This window comes from Emys orbicularis, chromosome 1 (assembly GCF_028017835.1).
Source record: "Emys orbicularis isolate rEmyOrb1 chromosome 1, rEmyOrb1.hap1, whole genome shotgun sequence".
NCBI classification, from domain to species: Eukaryota; Metazoa; Chordata; order Testudines; family Emydidae; genus Emys; species Emys orbicularis.
This window is the reverse complement of record NC_088683.1, coordinates 28,020,412-28,038,080: the sequence shown is the minus strand read 5'-3', so window position 1 is coordinate 28,038,080 and position 17,669 is coordinate 28,020,412. Positions and strand designations below refer to the sequence as shown.

Here is a 17,669-nt window from a genome sequence, read left to right as displayed (position 1 = left end):
GAAAGTCCTAAGTATTTCGAAGTTCCTCAGCCTTTGAAAACCAGACCATACCTCTCAGCTTTCTGACACTGATAGGAGAGCACAAAACTTACAAATGGGAGGCGCCAACCCCTGAAATGAGGGGCACAAAGCAACACTTTCAATACATTGGAACCCTCCATTGTTACCCACACTACTTCCATTTCCACCCATGTCACTGCACTGCCACCCAGTCTCCCTTGTATGCCAGCTTCCTCTGACACACAAATGGTGGTGAGTGAGGGCTGCAGCTGAGCAGACACAGCAAATTAAGGAGCCATGGTGGATAGAGCAGCAGGAGAAAGAAATTCATGTCACATTCCTCAAAACCCCTCACTCCCCACAGCAAAAAGTAAAGTATAAGCTACTCTGTAAACAAACATAACTGAAAGTACTAATTTTGGACAAAATAGTGTCTTAGAGTCAAATTCCTCCCGTAATACTTGTAGTTATTTATTTCAAACTGAACTAACTGCTAACTGCAACTTGGACATAACACTGAGCTGTTTCCTTATATAGTTGGGTATTTTTATGTAATCCAAATAAAAGCATAGGAAAGTAATCAGAATCTCCTTTGAATTAATAGAGATGAAAACCTTAAGCTTCAGAGTTATGTTTTTATATTTTAGTAAGTTTTGTTCCGTAGCAGTTTTCCAGGAAACATGGTGGGGGTCAAAAAGTTCTGGTACAAATATTTGTTCACTCTGAACATAATGATTTATATAGCTTACTTCTTTTGGAAATAATACTGTTGTAACAGGAGTGCTTCAGGGCAAATCCTAAAAATATATGTACTGTGCACTCAGGTCAGCTAGAGTCTGATAGATTCTTGATGGTGAGTGGTGGAAAACCATCTAGGAAATGTGGTATCCTGTCCGGAGGAAACAACCTCTTCTTTAATGAAGAAGGCTTGCGTATGCTGATGACTCGAGATCTGGATTTGTCACAGGCGAGGTAATACAGTTTTAAAACACTTTCAAGATTTCATTGAGAGAATAGGTAAAATATTCTTTATATTATACTTCTGTGGTGAAAGCAAATGTGTATAACTATGTCGGGGCATATCCTGCAGTCCTTACTCAGGCAAAACTCCTATTTAAGTCAATGGGAATTCCCATTTAAGTCAGGGGTCATTTTCCAAGAGTGAGGACTGCAGGATCTGAAACAACATCACGTGTAGTTTATTCATGTGGACAATAATATGTTCATTTCTCATATGCATAACGTGAAATTTGTTGTATATCAGACACCTTGCTTCTCTTACGGTTTTGTTGCATCATGAATCGTTGTTGAAGTAGGAGTATCTGTTACCATTATAGCCATTGTATTCATCATCATATAACTCCTTAATTTTCTGAAGCTTAATTTCTTCTTATTGCACACATTTTTTTCCAATAATTCACTGACAAATTCCAGTCAAGCTTGTCACCAAGCTACACTGATCACAGTTATATCAAAAAAACATTTTTAATGTATTTAGAGATTATGTCTTGTCATTATGGCCTGCAGAAGACATATTTGATAGCAGGACATGTCTAAAATATTAAGCAAGGGGGGGGGGGAACGTTAAACCAATGCAAAATGAAGCTGTGTCCTAATTGTTTGCAAACCATTGAACAGTCATTGTCTATTGACTTATTCATTATCTTAGCCTATTATCTTTAATACTATTTTACCTCTGAAATGTTGTATTTTTCCACAGATTTGTTCACTGACCCTTAGTAAACACAAAACTCCTAATGCAAGACTTATTTAACACTATATAAAGCATGTTTTAACATGCACGTTAGCACGTTTTGGCTTGTAGTCCTCATTAACATAAAGGCTTAAAATGATGATTTCATTGCCCATCTTCTTAGTCTACAATGATGCTTAATTTATACATTTTTCAGAGAAAGAATAACCCATGTCTGTAGACGAACCATCACTAACGTGTCATCACATTTATATTTATATTCCAAGGTTCCTCAAAGCAAGACAAATTGGGTTTTACAGCTTGGTAGCCAAAGACATCAGTACTTTTTCAGTAATTTGATTTTCTAGGCTGTTCTAAAATTAACAACACTATTTCACAAAAGATACAAGAGTCCTTGTATGATGCTCCATTAGACTAATCCATAATGTGTTTTCCTTCTCTCTTGTGTTCAAAGAATTGTCATTTATCTCTTCTCTGTGGTAAGCTGTAGCTGGATTTGCATACATTGACCTCAAGGTGTTATATGTAAAATCCCAATTTTCTCAAAGACTGAAGATAAATGAATGCCATGCTAACAAAAAAAGAAAGAAAAAGCAAGGCCTCATATTTAATTTCTTGTGTCTGCAGTAGGAAAAGTCAGCAAATAACTATCTTTTCTTCTTTTCTGTGGATAAAACAACATTTTGGATGACTATTCTCTAGCATTCCACTACTATTGTAGTTCATTAATTTCCAAGTTAGCTTCATAGGCCTCCTGCTAAACTCTGGATCAAATTCATCCCTGATATAACTGAGCCAAGTCCCATTGAAGTCATTAGGTGCTGTGTCCACTTAAGTCAGGCATTAATTTTGCCCTCTGAGATTAGGAATCATCAATAGATTTTATAAAAGGAACTATCGAGTGTAAATGTAGAAGCAGTGGGGTCAGTAACCATGCTAAAACCCATGTACTTTCTCATGAGGGATTCTCTGAAAAAAATAGACTAGTAATTCTGACTGTGCTAGCCTACAATACACAGCAGCTAGGAATTGTAGAAATTGCCGTACCAGATCAAATCAACAATCCATGTAGCTCAGTATCCTATCTCCAGAAGTTAAATTCTGTATGCTAAAAAAGTTCATGTGCATATATCCCATTTTATGTGGGTACCAAAAAACCTGAAACTCTACTAAACAAACCAATAGTAGATGGAGCATGATGGTGTGGATTAATGAATATAAAATATTATAGGATCATAACTGAATAAGTCCTTGACAATTCTTTGTGTACTACATGGAGTTGGTGTACCTGTTCAAACATCGCTGAGGTACCTCAAAAGGAAGGATTCCCTAATTTCATACAAATTTCATACAGGCCATTAGAAGGAGTGTGAAATACTGCGTCCATTGAGGTCAATGGGAGTTTTGCTATTGACTTCAAAGGGACAAGGATTTCCCCCAGTATATGTAAAGCAGTGTGACGTTTAGACTAAATTTTCATATCTGATTAAATGGATAAAAACATACCTTTTTTCATCAGCTCAGAAGTTAAACATTTTTTGTTTTCACTGCCAGTTTTTCTCTGTTTTTGTCAAAATAACAAGACTCAGTGAATTTTTGCCCTAGAGCAAATCCTAAAAAAAACCATGCTCTCTCCCTAGAGCCATCGGTTGCTATTTTGACCATTAAACTCCATGCCAACAGGCTGAAAGGGTAAAATTTCACTCCGGGTCAAATTTGCTGATATTTGCAAAAATATCAGTTTTGCACACAAATGCTTGAAGGGTACATGAATACCTTTGTTTAACTCCCTATACCTAACACCTCTCCACACACAAATCAGATGTATTACCACCACTACTGTCTGCTTTATTCTCCATGACCTGTGGAGAGGGAGACAGAAAATCTCTCCTAAAGTGGAGTCTTCCCAAGAATACACCGGGCTAGAAAAGAAACAAAAATGTGATCATTTGCTTTATGGAGGAGCTGGCAGATATTTTTGTATGTACAGACACTGTCTCTGTAATTAGAATATTTGTTAAATAGTATTCCCTGCAATAAAAACCAAAACTGATTGGATAAGCGCTGAGTTCCCTCTAGTCCTCAACTGATTATACAGGGTTTTCTGTGAAGAAATGTTTTACAGTAATTGTTACCGATGTTAGATTTGTGCAGTTCTTCATGAGACTGGGATGCGGTAAGGGAGTTCCAGACCCCAGAAGCCAACCTGTGCTTTTGCAATATTCACTCAATGGGGGCCTCACATGGAGCCTGCTGCAGGAATTCCTCTTCAGTAATTCGAGCAATGTAGGCCGATACATTGCTCTGGAAATTCCCTTGAAGGCCCGTTCTAGCTCCACTCGTCTCCGCTGGTGGCAACCATCTGAGAATGGGCATTTTTACAGCCCATGGGTAATTGATCAGGTAATTAATCTTTTGTGCTTTACAGTATTACCTCACATTGCCATCAATCTTAATATTTCCACTGTGTTTTATAGCTGTTCCTTTACCAGCTGTACCTAGAAAACTGTTAGGATGATCAAAGCTAATATTTAAGAGCTTTTTCATTTCTAATATGCAGTTCTCGTGTTGGGTGAGGGATATCCGTATCAGAGTTAGATAGGGCCTTGACATATGGATAATGTCAATTTGTAAAAAAAAAACAGGTGAAGGTTAGAGATGGGCTTAATGTGGAAAATACATATCTGGATCTAAACTGGGAAACTCAGAAACTCAAGAGGTACAGATATGAAGTTTGGTTTGGCACATAAAGAGATGAGTTACTTGCAAAACTTAGATCTGGAACCATCTTCCAATTTTGAGCATATTGAAAGTTTGGGAGTATTCAGGATTGGGGTTTCCCTCTATACATTATTCTACACTAGTTATCAAAAATATTCTTTACATGAACATTGGTATAAATCTGCAGTAACTCTCCTAAAGTCACTGGTGTCACAGTCATGTAAAACAAGTGTAAGTGGAGGAGACTCTGGCTCTATGTCTAACAGTGATGTTATTGCATTGTTTGGGGCCAATATTGTAAAATATTTGTGTACATCTTTTTATAATTGTTAGCTCAGGCCATCTCTGAAATTCCCAGATATTGAATTTTCAGCCTTGTCAAATATCAATATTGCAAAACTTCTTTCCTTTCCTTCGTTTAAAGGAGAGAACAACTTTTAATTCCTACGTCCTCACAATTATTTAACCATTGTCAGAACACACAATTTTGAACTGAATTCAGAAAAACAGATAAATAATAAATTTCATGCTGACTGGAAACCAACAGTGAAATCCTGACCCTACTGAACTCAATGACAAAACTCCCACTGACTTCAGCAGAGTCAGAATTCCATTCAAAATGCATAAAGTTATACTGCACTTAAACAGTCAACAAGAAAATGATTGTTGTGGGCAGGACCCTGCAGACACTTACGCATGTGAGTAATTTTACTTCATGAGTCAGTAGTTCAGTGGCCTATTTATGTGAATATAGTTACCCATGTGTGCAAGTGTTTACAAGATCAAGCCCTATGTCTGCATTTATTTTGTTCCTCTCCTCCTTTTGCGTGGCTACTTTTCCAACATGGACTCCTTTGAGTTACTCCCTTTTCTTATAACCTGTCTGTACATTGTAAATTTTGATCCCTTTTTTGAAAATTCAGATAAAATCAAGCACTGGGGAATATGGAATAATCCTATACTAGTAGAGCATGGACTAGACTATCAAGATAGTTAAGATACCATCAAGATAGTTAAGTCCAAAGCAGACTGCGAAGAGCCACAAAGGGATCTCACAAAACTAGGTGACTGGGCAACAAAATGGCAGTTGAAATTCAGAGTTGATCAATGCAAAGTAATGTACATTGGAAAACATAATCCCAGCTATACATACAAAATGATGGGTTCTAAATCAGCTGTTACCACTCAAGAAAGAGATCTTGGAGTCATTGTAGATAGTTCTCTGAAAACATCTGCTCAATGTGCAGCAGCAATCAAAAAAGCTGACGGAAAATTAGGAACCATTAGGAAAGGGATAGATAATAAGATAGAAAATATCATAATGCCACTATACAAAGCCATGGTAGACCCATATCTTGAATACTGCATGCAGTTCTGGTTGCACCATCTCTAAAAATATATCAGAATTGGAAAAGGTACAAAGAAGGACAACAAACATGATTAAAGGTATGAACCAGCTTCCATGCAAGGTGAGATTAAAAAGGCTGGGACTTTTCAGCTTGGTTGAGAGATGACTAAGGGGGGATATGATTGAGGTCTATAAAATCATGACTGGTGTGGAGAAAGTAAATAAGGAAGTGTTATTTACTCCTTCTCACAACACAAGAACCAGGGGTCACCCATGGAAATTAATAGGGGGCGGGTCTAAAACAAACAAAAGGAAATACTTCTTCACACAATACACAGCCAACCTGTGGAACTCTTTGCCATGGGATGTTGTGAAAGCCAAAACTATAACTGGGTTCAAAAAAGAATTAGATAATTTCCTGGAGGATAGGTCTATTAATGGCTATTAGCCAGATGGTCAGGAATGCAACCCTGTTCTCTAGGTCAGAGGTTCTCAACCTTTTTCTTTCTGAGGGGCCCCCAACATGCTATAAAAACTCCACAGCCCATCTGTGCCACAATCACTGGTTTTCTGCATATAAAAGCCAGGGCCAATTTAGAGGGGTAGCAAGCAAGGCAATAGCCTGGGTCCCCATACCAAAGCTACATTGCTCAGGCTTTGGCTTCAGCCCCAGGTGGTGGGGCTCAGGGCCCTGGACTTCAGCCCCATGCAGTCGGGCTTCAGCTTTCTACCCTGGGCCCCAGCAAGTCTAATGCTGCCCCTGCTTGGTGGCCCCCCTGAAACCTACCCAAGGTCCCCAAGGGGGCCCCAGACCTTTCGTTGAGAACCACTGCTCTAGGTGTCCCTAGCCTCTGATTGCCAGAATCTGGGAGTGGATGACAGGGATGGATCACTCAATGATTGTCTGTTCTGTTCATTCTCTCTGAAGCATCTGGCATTGTCCACTGTTGGAAGACAGGATACTGAGCTAGATGGACCTTTGGTCTGACCCACTATGGCTGTTCTTATGTTCCAGCTCTAGGATTCTATGAAATTCCTATGAGTCTGTAAAAACTTCTGAACTTTATATTTTCTTTACATAAAATAAACAAACTCCTATTTTCATGTTTCAGATTCTTATTGGTGGAAATATTTCTGGTAACACAGTAATAGAAGATGATTTTACCACACTGGATAGCAGGAAGTGGCTGCTCCATCCAGGTGGAACAAAGATGCCAGTCTGTGGTTCTACTGGGGATGCACTGGTTTTCATCGAGAAAGCTAGCACCCGTTATGTTGTAACCACTGACATTGTGGTTAATGAGGATTCTTTCATACAAATAGATTTTGCAGCATCCTGCTCTGTCACTGACTCCTGTTATGGTGAGGTCTTCTTCATAAATCATATACTTTCTGTTCTCCTTTTATATAGGAAAGTATTGCTACTTATTTTCTGTTTCAGCTGTCTACTATACTAAAGTACAGAAACAAAACAGGGAAAATAGTTTTTCTATAAGGAAATTGCAATTTCGGCATTTATTGTTGGTGTCGAGTCTGAGACAAACCAAAAGGTTTACAATGTGCATGAATGTATGCCCTGAGTTTTTGCCTTGTGTGCTTTACAAGCATTTAAGATGTAGTTTATAAGAATTCAAGTTTCAGTTTAATTCATTTAGACAGGTTAATAGATCCCAAATGTAGATGCAGTCTAATAGTTTGGCACATCCATTCCTTGTGGTTACATTGCTCTCAACTCTAGAGAATACATGTCTAATGCCAAGTAGCTTGATGTTTCCAGCATAAATCTCTTGTTTCGTAGCTTCACATCCTCCACAATTGCACAATAGACAATGCTTAAAACTGATGTGCTTAGTGCAAATGCAGAGAACAAAGTCGTAATTCTGATCTCACTTGCACCAATGTAAATCAGGAATAATTTACACTGATATAAACCTGATGCAAATTAGATCATAATCAGGCACAAAGGGTTTTTTATTATCATCATTTACATGAAATCCTGAACATGTTTTAGAGCTTTCATACCTGTATAATTCTATGCAGTGAATGAGGTAGGGGTCCTATGGAAAAAATAGTGTGACTGCATAATTAAAAACTGTGTCAATGCGTATGCACAACAAAGAGTTAAATACTGGCATTTCATAACTTTTGTATGTTTGACTTTGCAACCTACATAACATTCTTTTAATTTAGTTTTATTAATGTAATATATATAATTTCATTGAGCTTCTGGCAATTCCTTTGGGATTCTGCATAAAAATGGAAATTGGGTTTCCAGTAAATCCCTAAAGTAGATTAGCTGATTTTGTTATTCTGAAATTTATGGAAGTAACCAAGATATCTAAACCTGGAAATTAGCTACTGCCCCATGCATAATAATTTCTTTCCATATGGTGTTAAAGCCACTAAAGCATCCCCGCTAAGAGTAAGAGTGTTTCAACAGATTAGTTATATCTTGCCAGGTAAGAATTTCCTTTGTTTTGTTGTTTTGCCCTTAACATTATTTTAATTGAATATCCAGTTAGGCAGGACACTATCTAATCATGTGCTTCTAGTCCTGATAGAGGAAGGACTTCATTTTGATGAAAAATTAATGTTAAAAACTACTTGTACAAACGTATCATTTTATTTATATAATGCTCAGTTCTGAGCTCAGACATTGAGTGGGACTGATTGTGTGATTGAGGGTTATTCAGAATTATTAAGGGTAGCAGAATCAAAAAAGATAAGCAGAATTACCACTAATGTAACTGTAACCACCAATCACTCAGTGTTCCATACAGCCAGAATGCCTGGCAGCTGGAACATTTATTTAAAGTTTATGGTCTGTGCTTATTGTTACTTAAACTTTTTTGCAGCCATTATGAGGAAATAAACTGAAGTTTGTATCCGGTTTGATTACCCATTATTCTTATTATGAAAGTTTATAAGCAATAAGCTTAAAATAAGTTTAATTGCTGATTTTTGCTGTGTTTGAATTTATTTGTTGATTTGATATGGCTAGATAATGAAATATATAACTGAAAACAAGATCACTAGGTGAAAAACTCAGCTGAAAAGAGTTTTATGTAAGATATTCTAATGAAGTGGCTAGTATAGAGATGCTCTTCTGCCTTCTACTGCGTAGAATAAGAACTGATCAACTGTGTGTCATAGGTCCTGTAATGCTACCAGCTAATAGAGGTTCCTCCTTAGCTCACGAGCAAGCCTGTGTTTTTAGTGTCAGAGAATCTGGAAACTTCCCCTGCTGCAACTGTAAACTTCTGAGTTGTCAAGATATATATAGGGACAACAAGGAAGTCTTCTGTGGTCACCAGTTTGGTACAACATATTCACTTAAAGCATACAAGTTTCTGTATTAACTAATTTATTATCTTTCAATTTGTAGCTATTGAACTGGAGTATTCAGTGAATCTCGGATTGACATGGCACCCAATACTGAAAGACTGCCTGCCCACTAACGTAGAATGCAACAAGTACCATCTCCAAAGGATTCTGGTATCAGACACATTCAACAAATGGACCAGGATTACTTTGCCCCTGCCTCATTATACTAGGTAGATACATTTTGAATAGAGAAAATCTTAGTGCACAAATATCTGACAAGACCTAATGTAATACAATCTTGAACTAAAATGTATTGCTGTTTTTGTGCTGATTGTGTGTACAGATGAGCAAATGAAAATGCCATTATGCTCTGAGTAAGACGTACAGAATTACTATGTGCATTTACCAGTTATTTAGAAATGGGGAGGTTAGGTTTCCTGCTTAGCATATTTTAAATAGCCAGGATTGATGGGAGCAGACAAAAGACAATTGACTCACACACATCTATCCTCTCTACAGTATCCATCCATTTGTCCCGTTAGTGCGAGCATGGCAGAGGTCCAATTTGAGAAGGAGAGAGCAATACTCAGATATGCAGCAATAGGCAGAATCACTCTGTCCTTTGGCCCTCATGGGAACATGCCCTTGGTTACATCCCTTTGGTGTGTGTTGCACTACTCTTCCCGCCCCCCACCCCCATCCCCTGCAGGCCCTGACATCTCCACTGGCCATTGTTGAGGGTGCAGTGGAGCCCTGGCCCTGACCTCTCCCCATCCTCTCTGGGGTATCTTGTGCCCCAAAGGGTGCTAGATTGAAGTAATTCCTATGCTCTGGAAAGCACAGCAAATGCACTTATCCCCAGTTTGTGGGATGCAAGAGAGGAGGAGGCTACTTGTGCCCCTTAGTGCACCCAGCGGGCAGCTAGGCATAATGTGGTCTTTAGTAGATTAAATATACCTATGATTTAAGAAGAGCCTCTCTCAGTTTGGACTTTGATAAGAATTGCAATGTTATGGTTACCGTCATTACACTGTGTAGCTCTATGCTACCGTCAGTGGTTTTGGAGGTCGTTGGTTAATTCTATTGTCTAAATCCCCACCTGCTTCCTGTACTTGCTGTTATTGGCTGCAAATTTATATTTTTAAGTAATATTTTGATGCTTCTTGTTTTTCTGTTTTACTTGTCACATATGACTCTTCTTTCACATATTGTTCATTGTTTTAAAAAAGTCTCATTATCACCTTCACTTCCTTTTAGTACATTCTTTTTTTTAAAAAAAAATTGTTTTCACTTTTGGGTTGAATTTTGTGTGTGAAAGAAGATGTTCTGTACTGACAATGCTAGAGACAGAAGTTCTCTATCTGTTCACAAAAAAGGTACAGCAGGGCATTGTCAGAACCAGTTTCCCCATAATGCCCTGCCAACATACCTCAACTTTGACTTGAAAGGCCCAGCTAGGGGCAAGAGGGTAGTTTAGACTCCAATTTTATTTCATTTTTACTCCGATAAGATTGCCGTGAAGATCGCCATAGTGCCAGTTGTGGTTTCTGTCACATGGACCTCTGTTTACTAGGAATTACATTATTTTCTATTACCCTAACCTGGATTAGAACTAGCAAACTACTACTGAAAAACTCCCTGTCCCATTATTAACCAACTGAGGCATCCAGTCCCTTTAAGTATATTCATAAGGCAGTGTTATTTGTATATCTCTCTGTCTGTTGGCCTCATCTAGTCTGGCTACCCTTTTCTATTGCTTTACATATATATTTTGCATAATCAATTGGCCACATTGTTAAATGTTTAAAGTTCACACTTTTTGTTAGAAAGGAGTTCTCTGGGGTTGAATCAAGATAATGGGTTCCATGGACATTCCAACCCAATTTAATCTGGATCTGAAAGGAACCTCCAAGAATCCAAGGATTAAGTCAGACTCTCTTTGACTGACCCCACAGCTACCATTGCTCCGCTTAGACCAATAGCTTTGCCTCTTGCCGTATGCTACAGTCAGTGGTAGGGGACCTCCCACCACAATCACACACCACAAAGTTATCTTTATTATTTAAGACAAGGGTTGGGTGAGAGAAGGGTTACTACAGCCCTAGGATCCCAGCAGGAAGAGGGTCTGGGATTTAGAATAGGAACTAGTACGGCTAGGAGAGGGAGGCATCTCATTTACAAAGGCACTCTGTTCTTTGAGCTGCTTTGCTCCTCTCCGCGGTTTAATAGCTCATTTTTGTGGGCATTTTATGCAACTTGCCAGTCAGTCTATCCAATAATTTGGCCTAGAGCACAGTATCCATATGTGGCCTTCTGGAGTTTATGTACTCCAGAGTGCTACGTAACTTGTGGCCTAGATGCGACTGTGAATAGTTATTTCTTATGTCTCAGATTTGATTTTAAAATATAAATCAGAATATAAAGGTTCTCCCAGGAGAACCATTGATTTGCTAGATTCCATAAAAAGTCATAGAAGTTGCCAAACCTGAGACTCAGGGTTTGTGTTTTTTTCACAAGATCTTCCTCATGATTAAAAAAAAGAAGAAGAAACTCAAACATTCTACATGGATGAGTTAATCTGTGAGCTTTCTCTGAGAAAGCCCATGATGGGTCTAAATTAGAGGTCATCGCAGTAGTTAAAACCTCTGAATGTTGCGATTTACTCATGAGAGAGTAACTGTTATTTTGGATTATCTAATTCCTTTCCAGTTCCACCATATATGTTACAACAAGTTATTAAATAACTAACATAAAAAGTTAAAATAGTAGAGATTCAGAAAAATAAAATATTTTCTTGCCTGTGTAAACAATGTATTTCTTCATAGATAAGGGATTATACTGAAAAATGGAAGAGTCGGGAAATAAAACAGCCTTTATCTTAGATTTAGTGAATATCAGACAGAACTATAGATTAGAAACAGAAAAGACTTAATTTTCTGAAATTGTGGATGATTTCAAGAGTCTATTGATTATGATTCGTGAGACCTTGATAACTCCACATTGAGCTCATCCTCTACAATCTCCAGACTGATATTGGTGAATTCAGAAACTCTGAAACTAAATTTGTTTAATTTTTGAACTGGGAAATTATCAGTACCAGTTCCCAGTAAAATGTTTAATTACTTTCTTTAAAAAGTTAGGATAAAACTGATATCAATCACTGACCCAGCCAAAAAAGAGTTGTTTTTCTTCTGCACAAACCTTCTTCTGTTACTTGTTAATAGGTGGTTTATTTTTGTGCTCAGAGTAAAGCAACATGTAGTTTGATGCTGCCATCTACTGGAAACTACACTGATGAGAAGTCACAAAAAATGTCTTTATTTTTTAGCATGCATATTGTGTTCAGATTATTTTCAAGCAGGCTGTGCCTAACTAAGGATGAAATCCTAGCCCCATTAAGGTCAATGGCAAAACTCTCATTGCCTTCAGTGGGACCACAATTTTCCTCTTGATGTGGATCTAGATCCAGACTTCTCTCAAAGTCAAGATTGTATTTGGCATTTTGGTTTGGACAGTTCAGACAATGCTGCTAAACCTACAGCATACAGGACCCCACTCCACCAGGAACTGGTTACAGTTTCAGTGTGAAATTCTTTGCGTATCCCTTCGGCCATGTCATACCTCCATTTTCTCCCCCTTCTGCACTGAATTAAACTCAAACTACTTGTCTTCATTTTTAAGGACCTTTGTGGCCTATCCCTGCTGTACCTTTTGTCTCTAAGATGCTCCTGATACGTTGACCCCCACCTTTATTCCACTAATGATGCCAGTCTTGATTGTCCATTTTAAAATTTTTCAGCAAGCATCTTCATACTTTATGTCATGCTGCCCCTTATGCATGGGACGAGCTCCTTGTAAACATCCTCCTCATTATTCTCCTTCAGATCCCTCCTTAAATCTCCCCTCTGCCGTAATGCACACAAAAACTTGACAGTGATCAGACAGCGGCTGTCATGAGACCATTGCTCATTATGATGACCTGTATCATCTCATGGTTTCCTTGGGATTAACTCCCTTTGTCCTCCAGGCACAGCAGAGCAGCTTTGCAAGGGTGGGAAGAGAAGCTGCATAGTGAACATTTGGCCTTACAAGCAGAGGGCCCTATTAAGTGGCCCGGTAATTCACTTGAGCCAGCCCTTGTTTGTTCAGTTAGTAAATAAATCATCTTTATAAATATGGTCCAGGTTTGGGTGAACATACACAGTTGTATTTCCTTTTAATCAAAATAGGGTTTAGCACAGCTGGAAGAGTTACCTTTGTATTTTTTTTTCTTTCCCAAAGGTCTCAAGCAACTCGTTTCCGCTGGCACCAGCCCGCTCCATTTGACAAGCAGCAAACATGGGCTATAGACAATGTCTACATTGGGGATGGCTGTATAGATATGTGCAGTGGCCACGGGAGGTGCACACAAGGGAACTGTGTGTAAGTATAGCTGTTTCCCTCTGGCAAGTAGTGATGTAGATTTTTTCATTCCTATTTTAGTGTGTGATTTCAAGGAAATTGCTTGGAAGAGGTATTATTTTTAAAGAAAAGCAGAATTTCTTCTTTGAAACAGAGAGAGGCACCAGCGTCACTTGGGAAATAAAATTCTAAGAGGAGGATAGGTGGGCATATTGGAGTGTGTGAGTGAATCCCCTCTGACTTCCTGCGGGCCAGATTTTCCTTAGCGATACATGGCCATGCTGATGACAATGTGGTTTGGGACTGCACCAAGGAGAATTTAGACAGAGATGGTGCTAATCCTTCCACCAGCTCCCTGGTGCCCAAAGGCAGTGTACAAGCTGTTCTATCCTCTAGGTCAGGGTTTGGCAACCTTTGGCACGCGGCGCCCACTGGTCGCAGTTCGCCGCTCCAGGCCAATGGGGGCTGCGGGAAGCAGTGCGGGCCAAGGGATGTGCTGGCTGCCCCTTCCCGCCACCCCCATTGGCCTGGAGCGGCGAACCACGGCCAGTGGGAGCCGCGATCGGCCAAACCTGCGGATGCGGCAAGTAAACAAACCGGCCTGGCCCGCCAGGGTGCTTACCATGGTGGGCCGCATACCAAAGGTTGCCGATCCCTGCTCTAGGTTGATGTCATTTACTTCCCTCTCAGCACTTAAATGTGTACATGAGCCATTGCCTGGGTGGGGCACAGTCGCTTTGGGATGATTTGCATCCTCAGGAGTGCACAGAGAGCAGTTCCTGGACTCCCCTGAACAAAGGGACAAAGATTATCCCTGGAATTACATGGGGCTTTCACTCCCGTTCACTATGCCCCAAATCCTGTTCCTTGCACTCAGCCCAAGCAACTGACTGGATGCTGGATATCTCTTCACCAAGCCAGTTTGCAGCTACTCCAGCCTCAGGTCTGGTGTAGGCTCAATGATCTAATGCCAAGCTACGTGCTGGCAGCTTCTAATGGAACCCTGCTGTCCCTTCCCCAAAAAACTTCTTGTGTGACAGTCCACATCAAGCCCCACAGAGCTAGACACACAGCTTCACAGGCTTCCAAAATTCTTCCCCCTGGCAGCAGAACAATACCCATTCTGCTGAATTTGGGACTCTTTCCAGCCACAAATGGCAGCAGAAATTGCTCCTAGCTGAATGATTTTACCATGTTCATTAGAAGGAAAATCCACTGAGCCAAGTGCAACATAGACATTTTCTGTACAGTATCTGCCTCCCTGCTTAAGGCACTAAAGAACCAAAGTACATCTCTCTGTTGAGGTACGTTTATATAATATCAGGCTATGTCTTTATGTTTGTCTACATTTTTGAAACACTGACTGAAAGCTATATTGTGGAAAGGTGTTACAGATTAGCAAGAATCTAGGATTGTGAAACAAGCTACAGTAAAAGTATCTGTCCTCTATAAAGCTGACTAGAAAATGATATACAGTTCTAGCACCAAAAGATGCTTAAACTTATTTGCTTAGGCATGGCATGTTATCTTGATTAGATTTGTCTACCAAAATACCATTTATTTTAATGATAAAGCTCGATGTTAGACATGTCTTATGTACCTGGTGTATTATCAGCTTGAATTAAAACCGTGCACATGCAGGTCTTTACACAATTAACATATCCTGTTAAACAGTAACAGCTTCAGAAGGAGGCAGCAGGGCGACTCCTCCAAGCATGTGCTTGTAGGTGAGACAAATGGCCTCTTGCTCCCCTGGGCTGGAATAAAATGATTTTAAGTCTTGGTGTAGAAAATGTTTCCAAATGAGTTTACTCTGTGTTTGTTTTCCTTTGCAGCTGTGATGAACACTGGGGTGGGCTCTACTGTGATGAGCCAGAGGCATCCCTTCCAACACAACTTAAAGACAACTTCAATCGAGCTCCATCTAATCAGAACTGGCTAACAGTAAATGGAGGGAAACTGAGCACAGTCTGTGGAGCTGTGGCATCTGGAATGGCGCTTCATTTCAGCGGGGTTGGTGTTTAACTCTGTGGTTAACTCTTCAATGTGATTGATTTAGAAAACTGAATAAATAAGTAACCTAAAAAAGGTATTAGAAATAAATGGAAAACGTATATTTACTTCCCTGATGGGGGTCAAGTTCTGGCAGACTCCGCACTGGTGCCTGCCAGAAACACTACAGAGAACTGGATACATCTCTTTCAGCTCATCCCATCTCCAGCAGCCAAGGAGAGGTCAATGTGCAGGCTCTCTGAAACAAGCCATAGAGGGGGCCCCCAGAATTGAGCCTATAGACCAAGGCACAGTCCATGGTATTGAAGTGTTTATATCCACTCATTCATCAATGGCCTGCTCATACAGATTATTTGTACTTCTGGCAAGAATAATTTCTACAGGGTCTGGTGCTGCTGCTATCTAGACTGCATGTACATATTAATACTGCTTTAAAAAGTCTAAAAATACTTGTTTGGGGGGCTATTTAATGTATATTTAGAACTGAGTCCCAGACCTATCTTATTTTCTAAAAACTGAAAGCAGTAACTTTTCACTGCTTTTTCCCATTAAGAGTTAGTTGACACCACATGAATGCACTGGGCAGCCTGAGTGATTCATAAAATACAGTTTGTATTACAGAAGGTGTAAAAATAATCTATTAAAATTGTTCTGTCTCCTGAGGGTCTACACACACCAGACTGTTGACTTTCATGTTAATTGAAGTGTTTTATTCCAGCCAGTGTTGAAAAGATGGGGATAAGGATTTTTATAATCTAGATTTAAGAAAAGAAAGATACAGTGGATCCTGAATATTGCAAACATATAAATATAGATAGCAATTTGTGACAGTAAATCCACATCTTTCAAGATGGAAATTAATTGAAATTATGTTTGCAGATCAGGTCATTAATTATTCTGTTTTAGCATTAATTATTGTGGTGTTACATGGGACTTAAAATTGATTTGTAGACTTGTAATATTTTAAAGCTTTTTACAAGGTAGAATTAGCCTATTTATCACTATGTAGTCTAGCCCTTTTCATGTCCATAGAGCTTTGACAAATATTAACTAATTAAGAATTACTGATCTAAAGCAAAACCATTTTTGTTTTAAAAGAGCAATGAATGACATTATGGTCCTAATTTTCTAAGAGCCTCAAACTGGTCTCTAATTTTCTTGCCTGAAATTTTTCAGCCACAATCAGTTGTGGGCATAAATAATAGAGAGATGGCATCTAACAACCTTTGCAGCCTGCAATTCAGGTAGTTAGACATGCAAAGCTGCAGGTGCAAAATTAGATCCCATTTTTGGAAATTTTGCTCTGTGTATATGTACATAAAATCAGATCTCCTTCACAAGTTAAAAAAAATCTTACATATGACACTTGTGATTTAAAAAAAAGGATATGGTATGTTCCATTCTTCTGGCAAAATTGTTAAACTGTAAATAATCATTTACATTTTAAAAGGGAGAAAAATTGGAGAAAGTCCATAGGAGAGCAACAAAAATGATTAAAGGTCAGGAAAACATGATCTATGAGGGGAAGATTGAAAAAATTGGATTTGTTTAGTCTGGAGAAGAGAAGATTGAGAGGGGACATGATAACAGTTTTCAAGCACATAAAATATTGTTATAAAGAGGAGGGTGATAAATTGTTCTCCTTATCCCCTGAGGACAAGACAAGAAGTATTGGACTTAAATTGCAGCAAGAGAGATTTAGATTAAACATAAGGAAAAACTCAGTAACTATAAGGGTAATTAAGCACTGGAACAAATTACCTAGGAAGGCTGTGGAATCTTCATCCACAGGTTAGAACAGGTTAGACAAACACCCGTCAGAGATGGTCTAGATAATACTTGGGGCTTGTCTACACTTACCGGGGGATCAACGAACAGTGATCAATGCATCAGCGGTCGATTTAGTGGGTCTTCACCCACTAAATCGACCGCAGATCGCTCTCCCGTCGACTCCTGTACTCGACCGGATTGAGAAGAGTAGGGGGAGTCGACATCGCATAGTGTGGACCCCGCGGTAAGTAGATCTAAGTAGATCTAAGCTAAGTCGATTTGAGTTACGCTATTCACGTAATTCAAATTGCATAGCGTAGATCGAATTTCCCCTGTAGTGTAGCCAAGGTCTTAGTCCTGCCTCAGTGCAGGGGAGTG

General features: G+C 39.2%; 1 protein-coding gene across 3 annotated transcripts in view; it reads left to right on the top strand.

The window, feature by feature from the left end:
• RELN (reelin) overlaps positions 1-17,669 on the top strand; it is a 469,941-nt gene that overhangs the window by 416,617 nt on the left and 35,655 nt on the right. For all 3 annotated transcript variants that reach the window (XM_065399319.1, XM_065399303.1, XM_065399311.1), the window contains 6 exons: positions 825-972; positions 3,859-4,117; positions 6,896-7,145; positions 9,169-9,337; positions 13,389-13,529; positions 15,344-15,521. In XM_065399319.1, the coding sequence (XP_065255391.1) occupies positions 825-972; positions 3,859-4,117; positions 6,896-7,145; positions 9,169-9,337; positions 13,389-13,529; positions 15,344-15,521 (1,145 nt within the window). The remainder of the gene's footprint in view (positions 1-824; positions 973-3,858; positions 4,118-6,895; positions 7,146-9,168; positions 9,338-13,388; positions 13,530-15,343; positions 15,522-17,669) is intronic.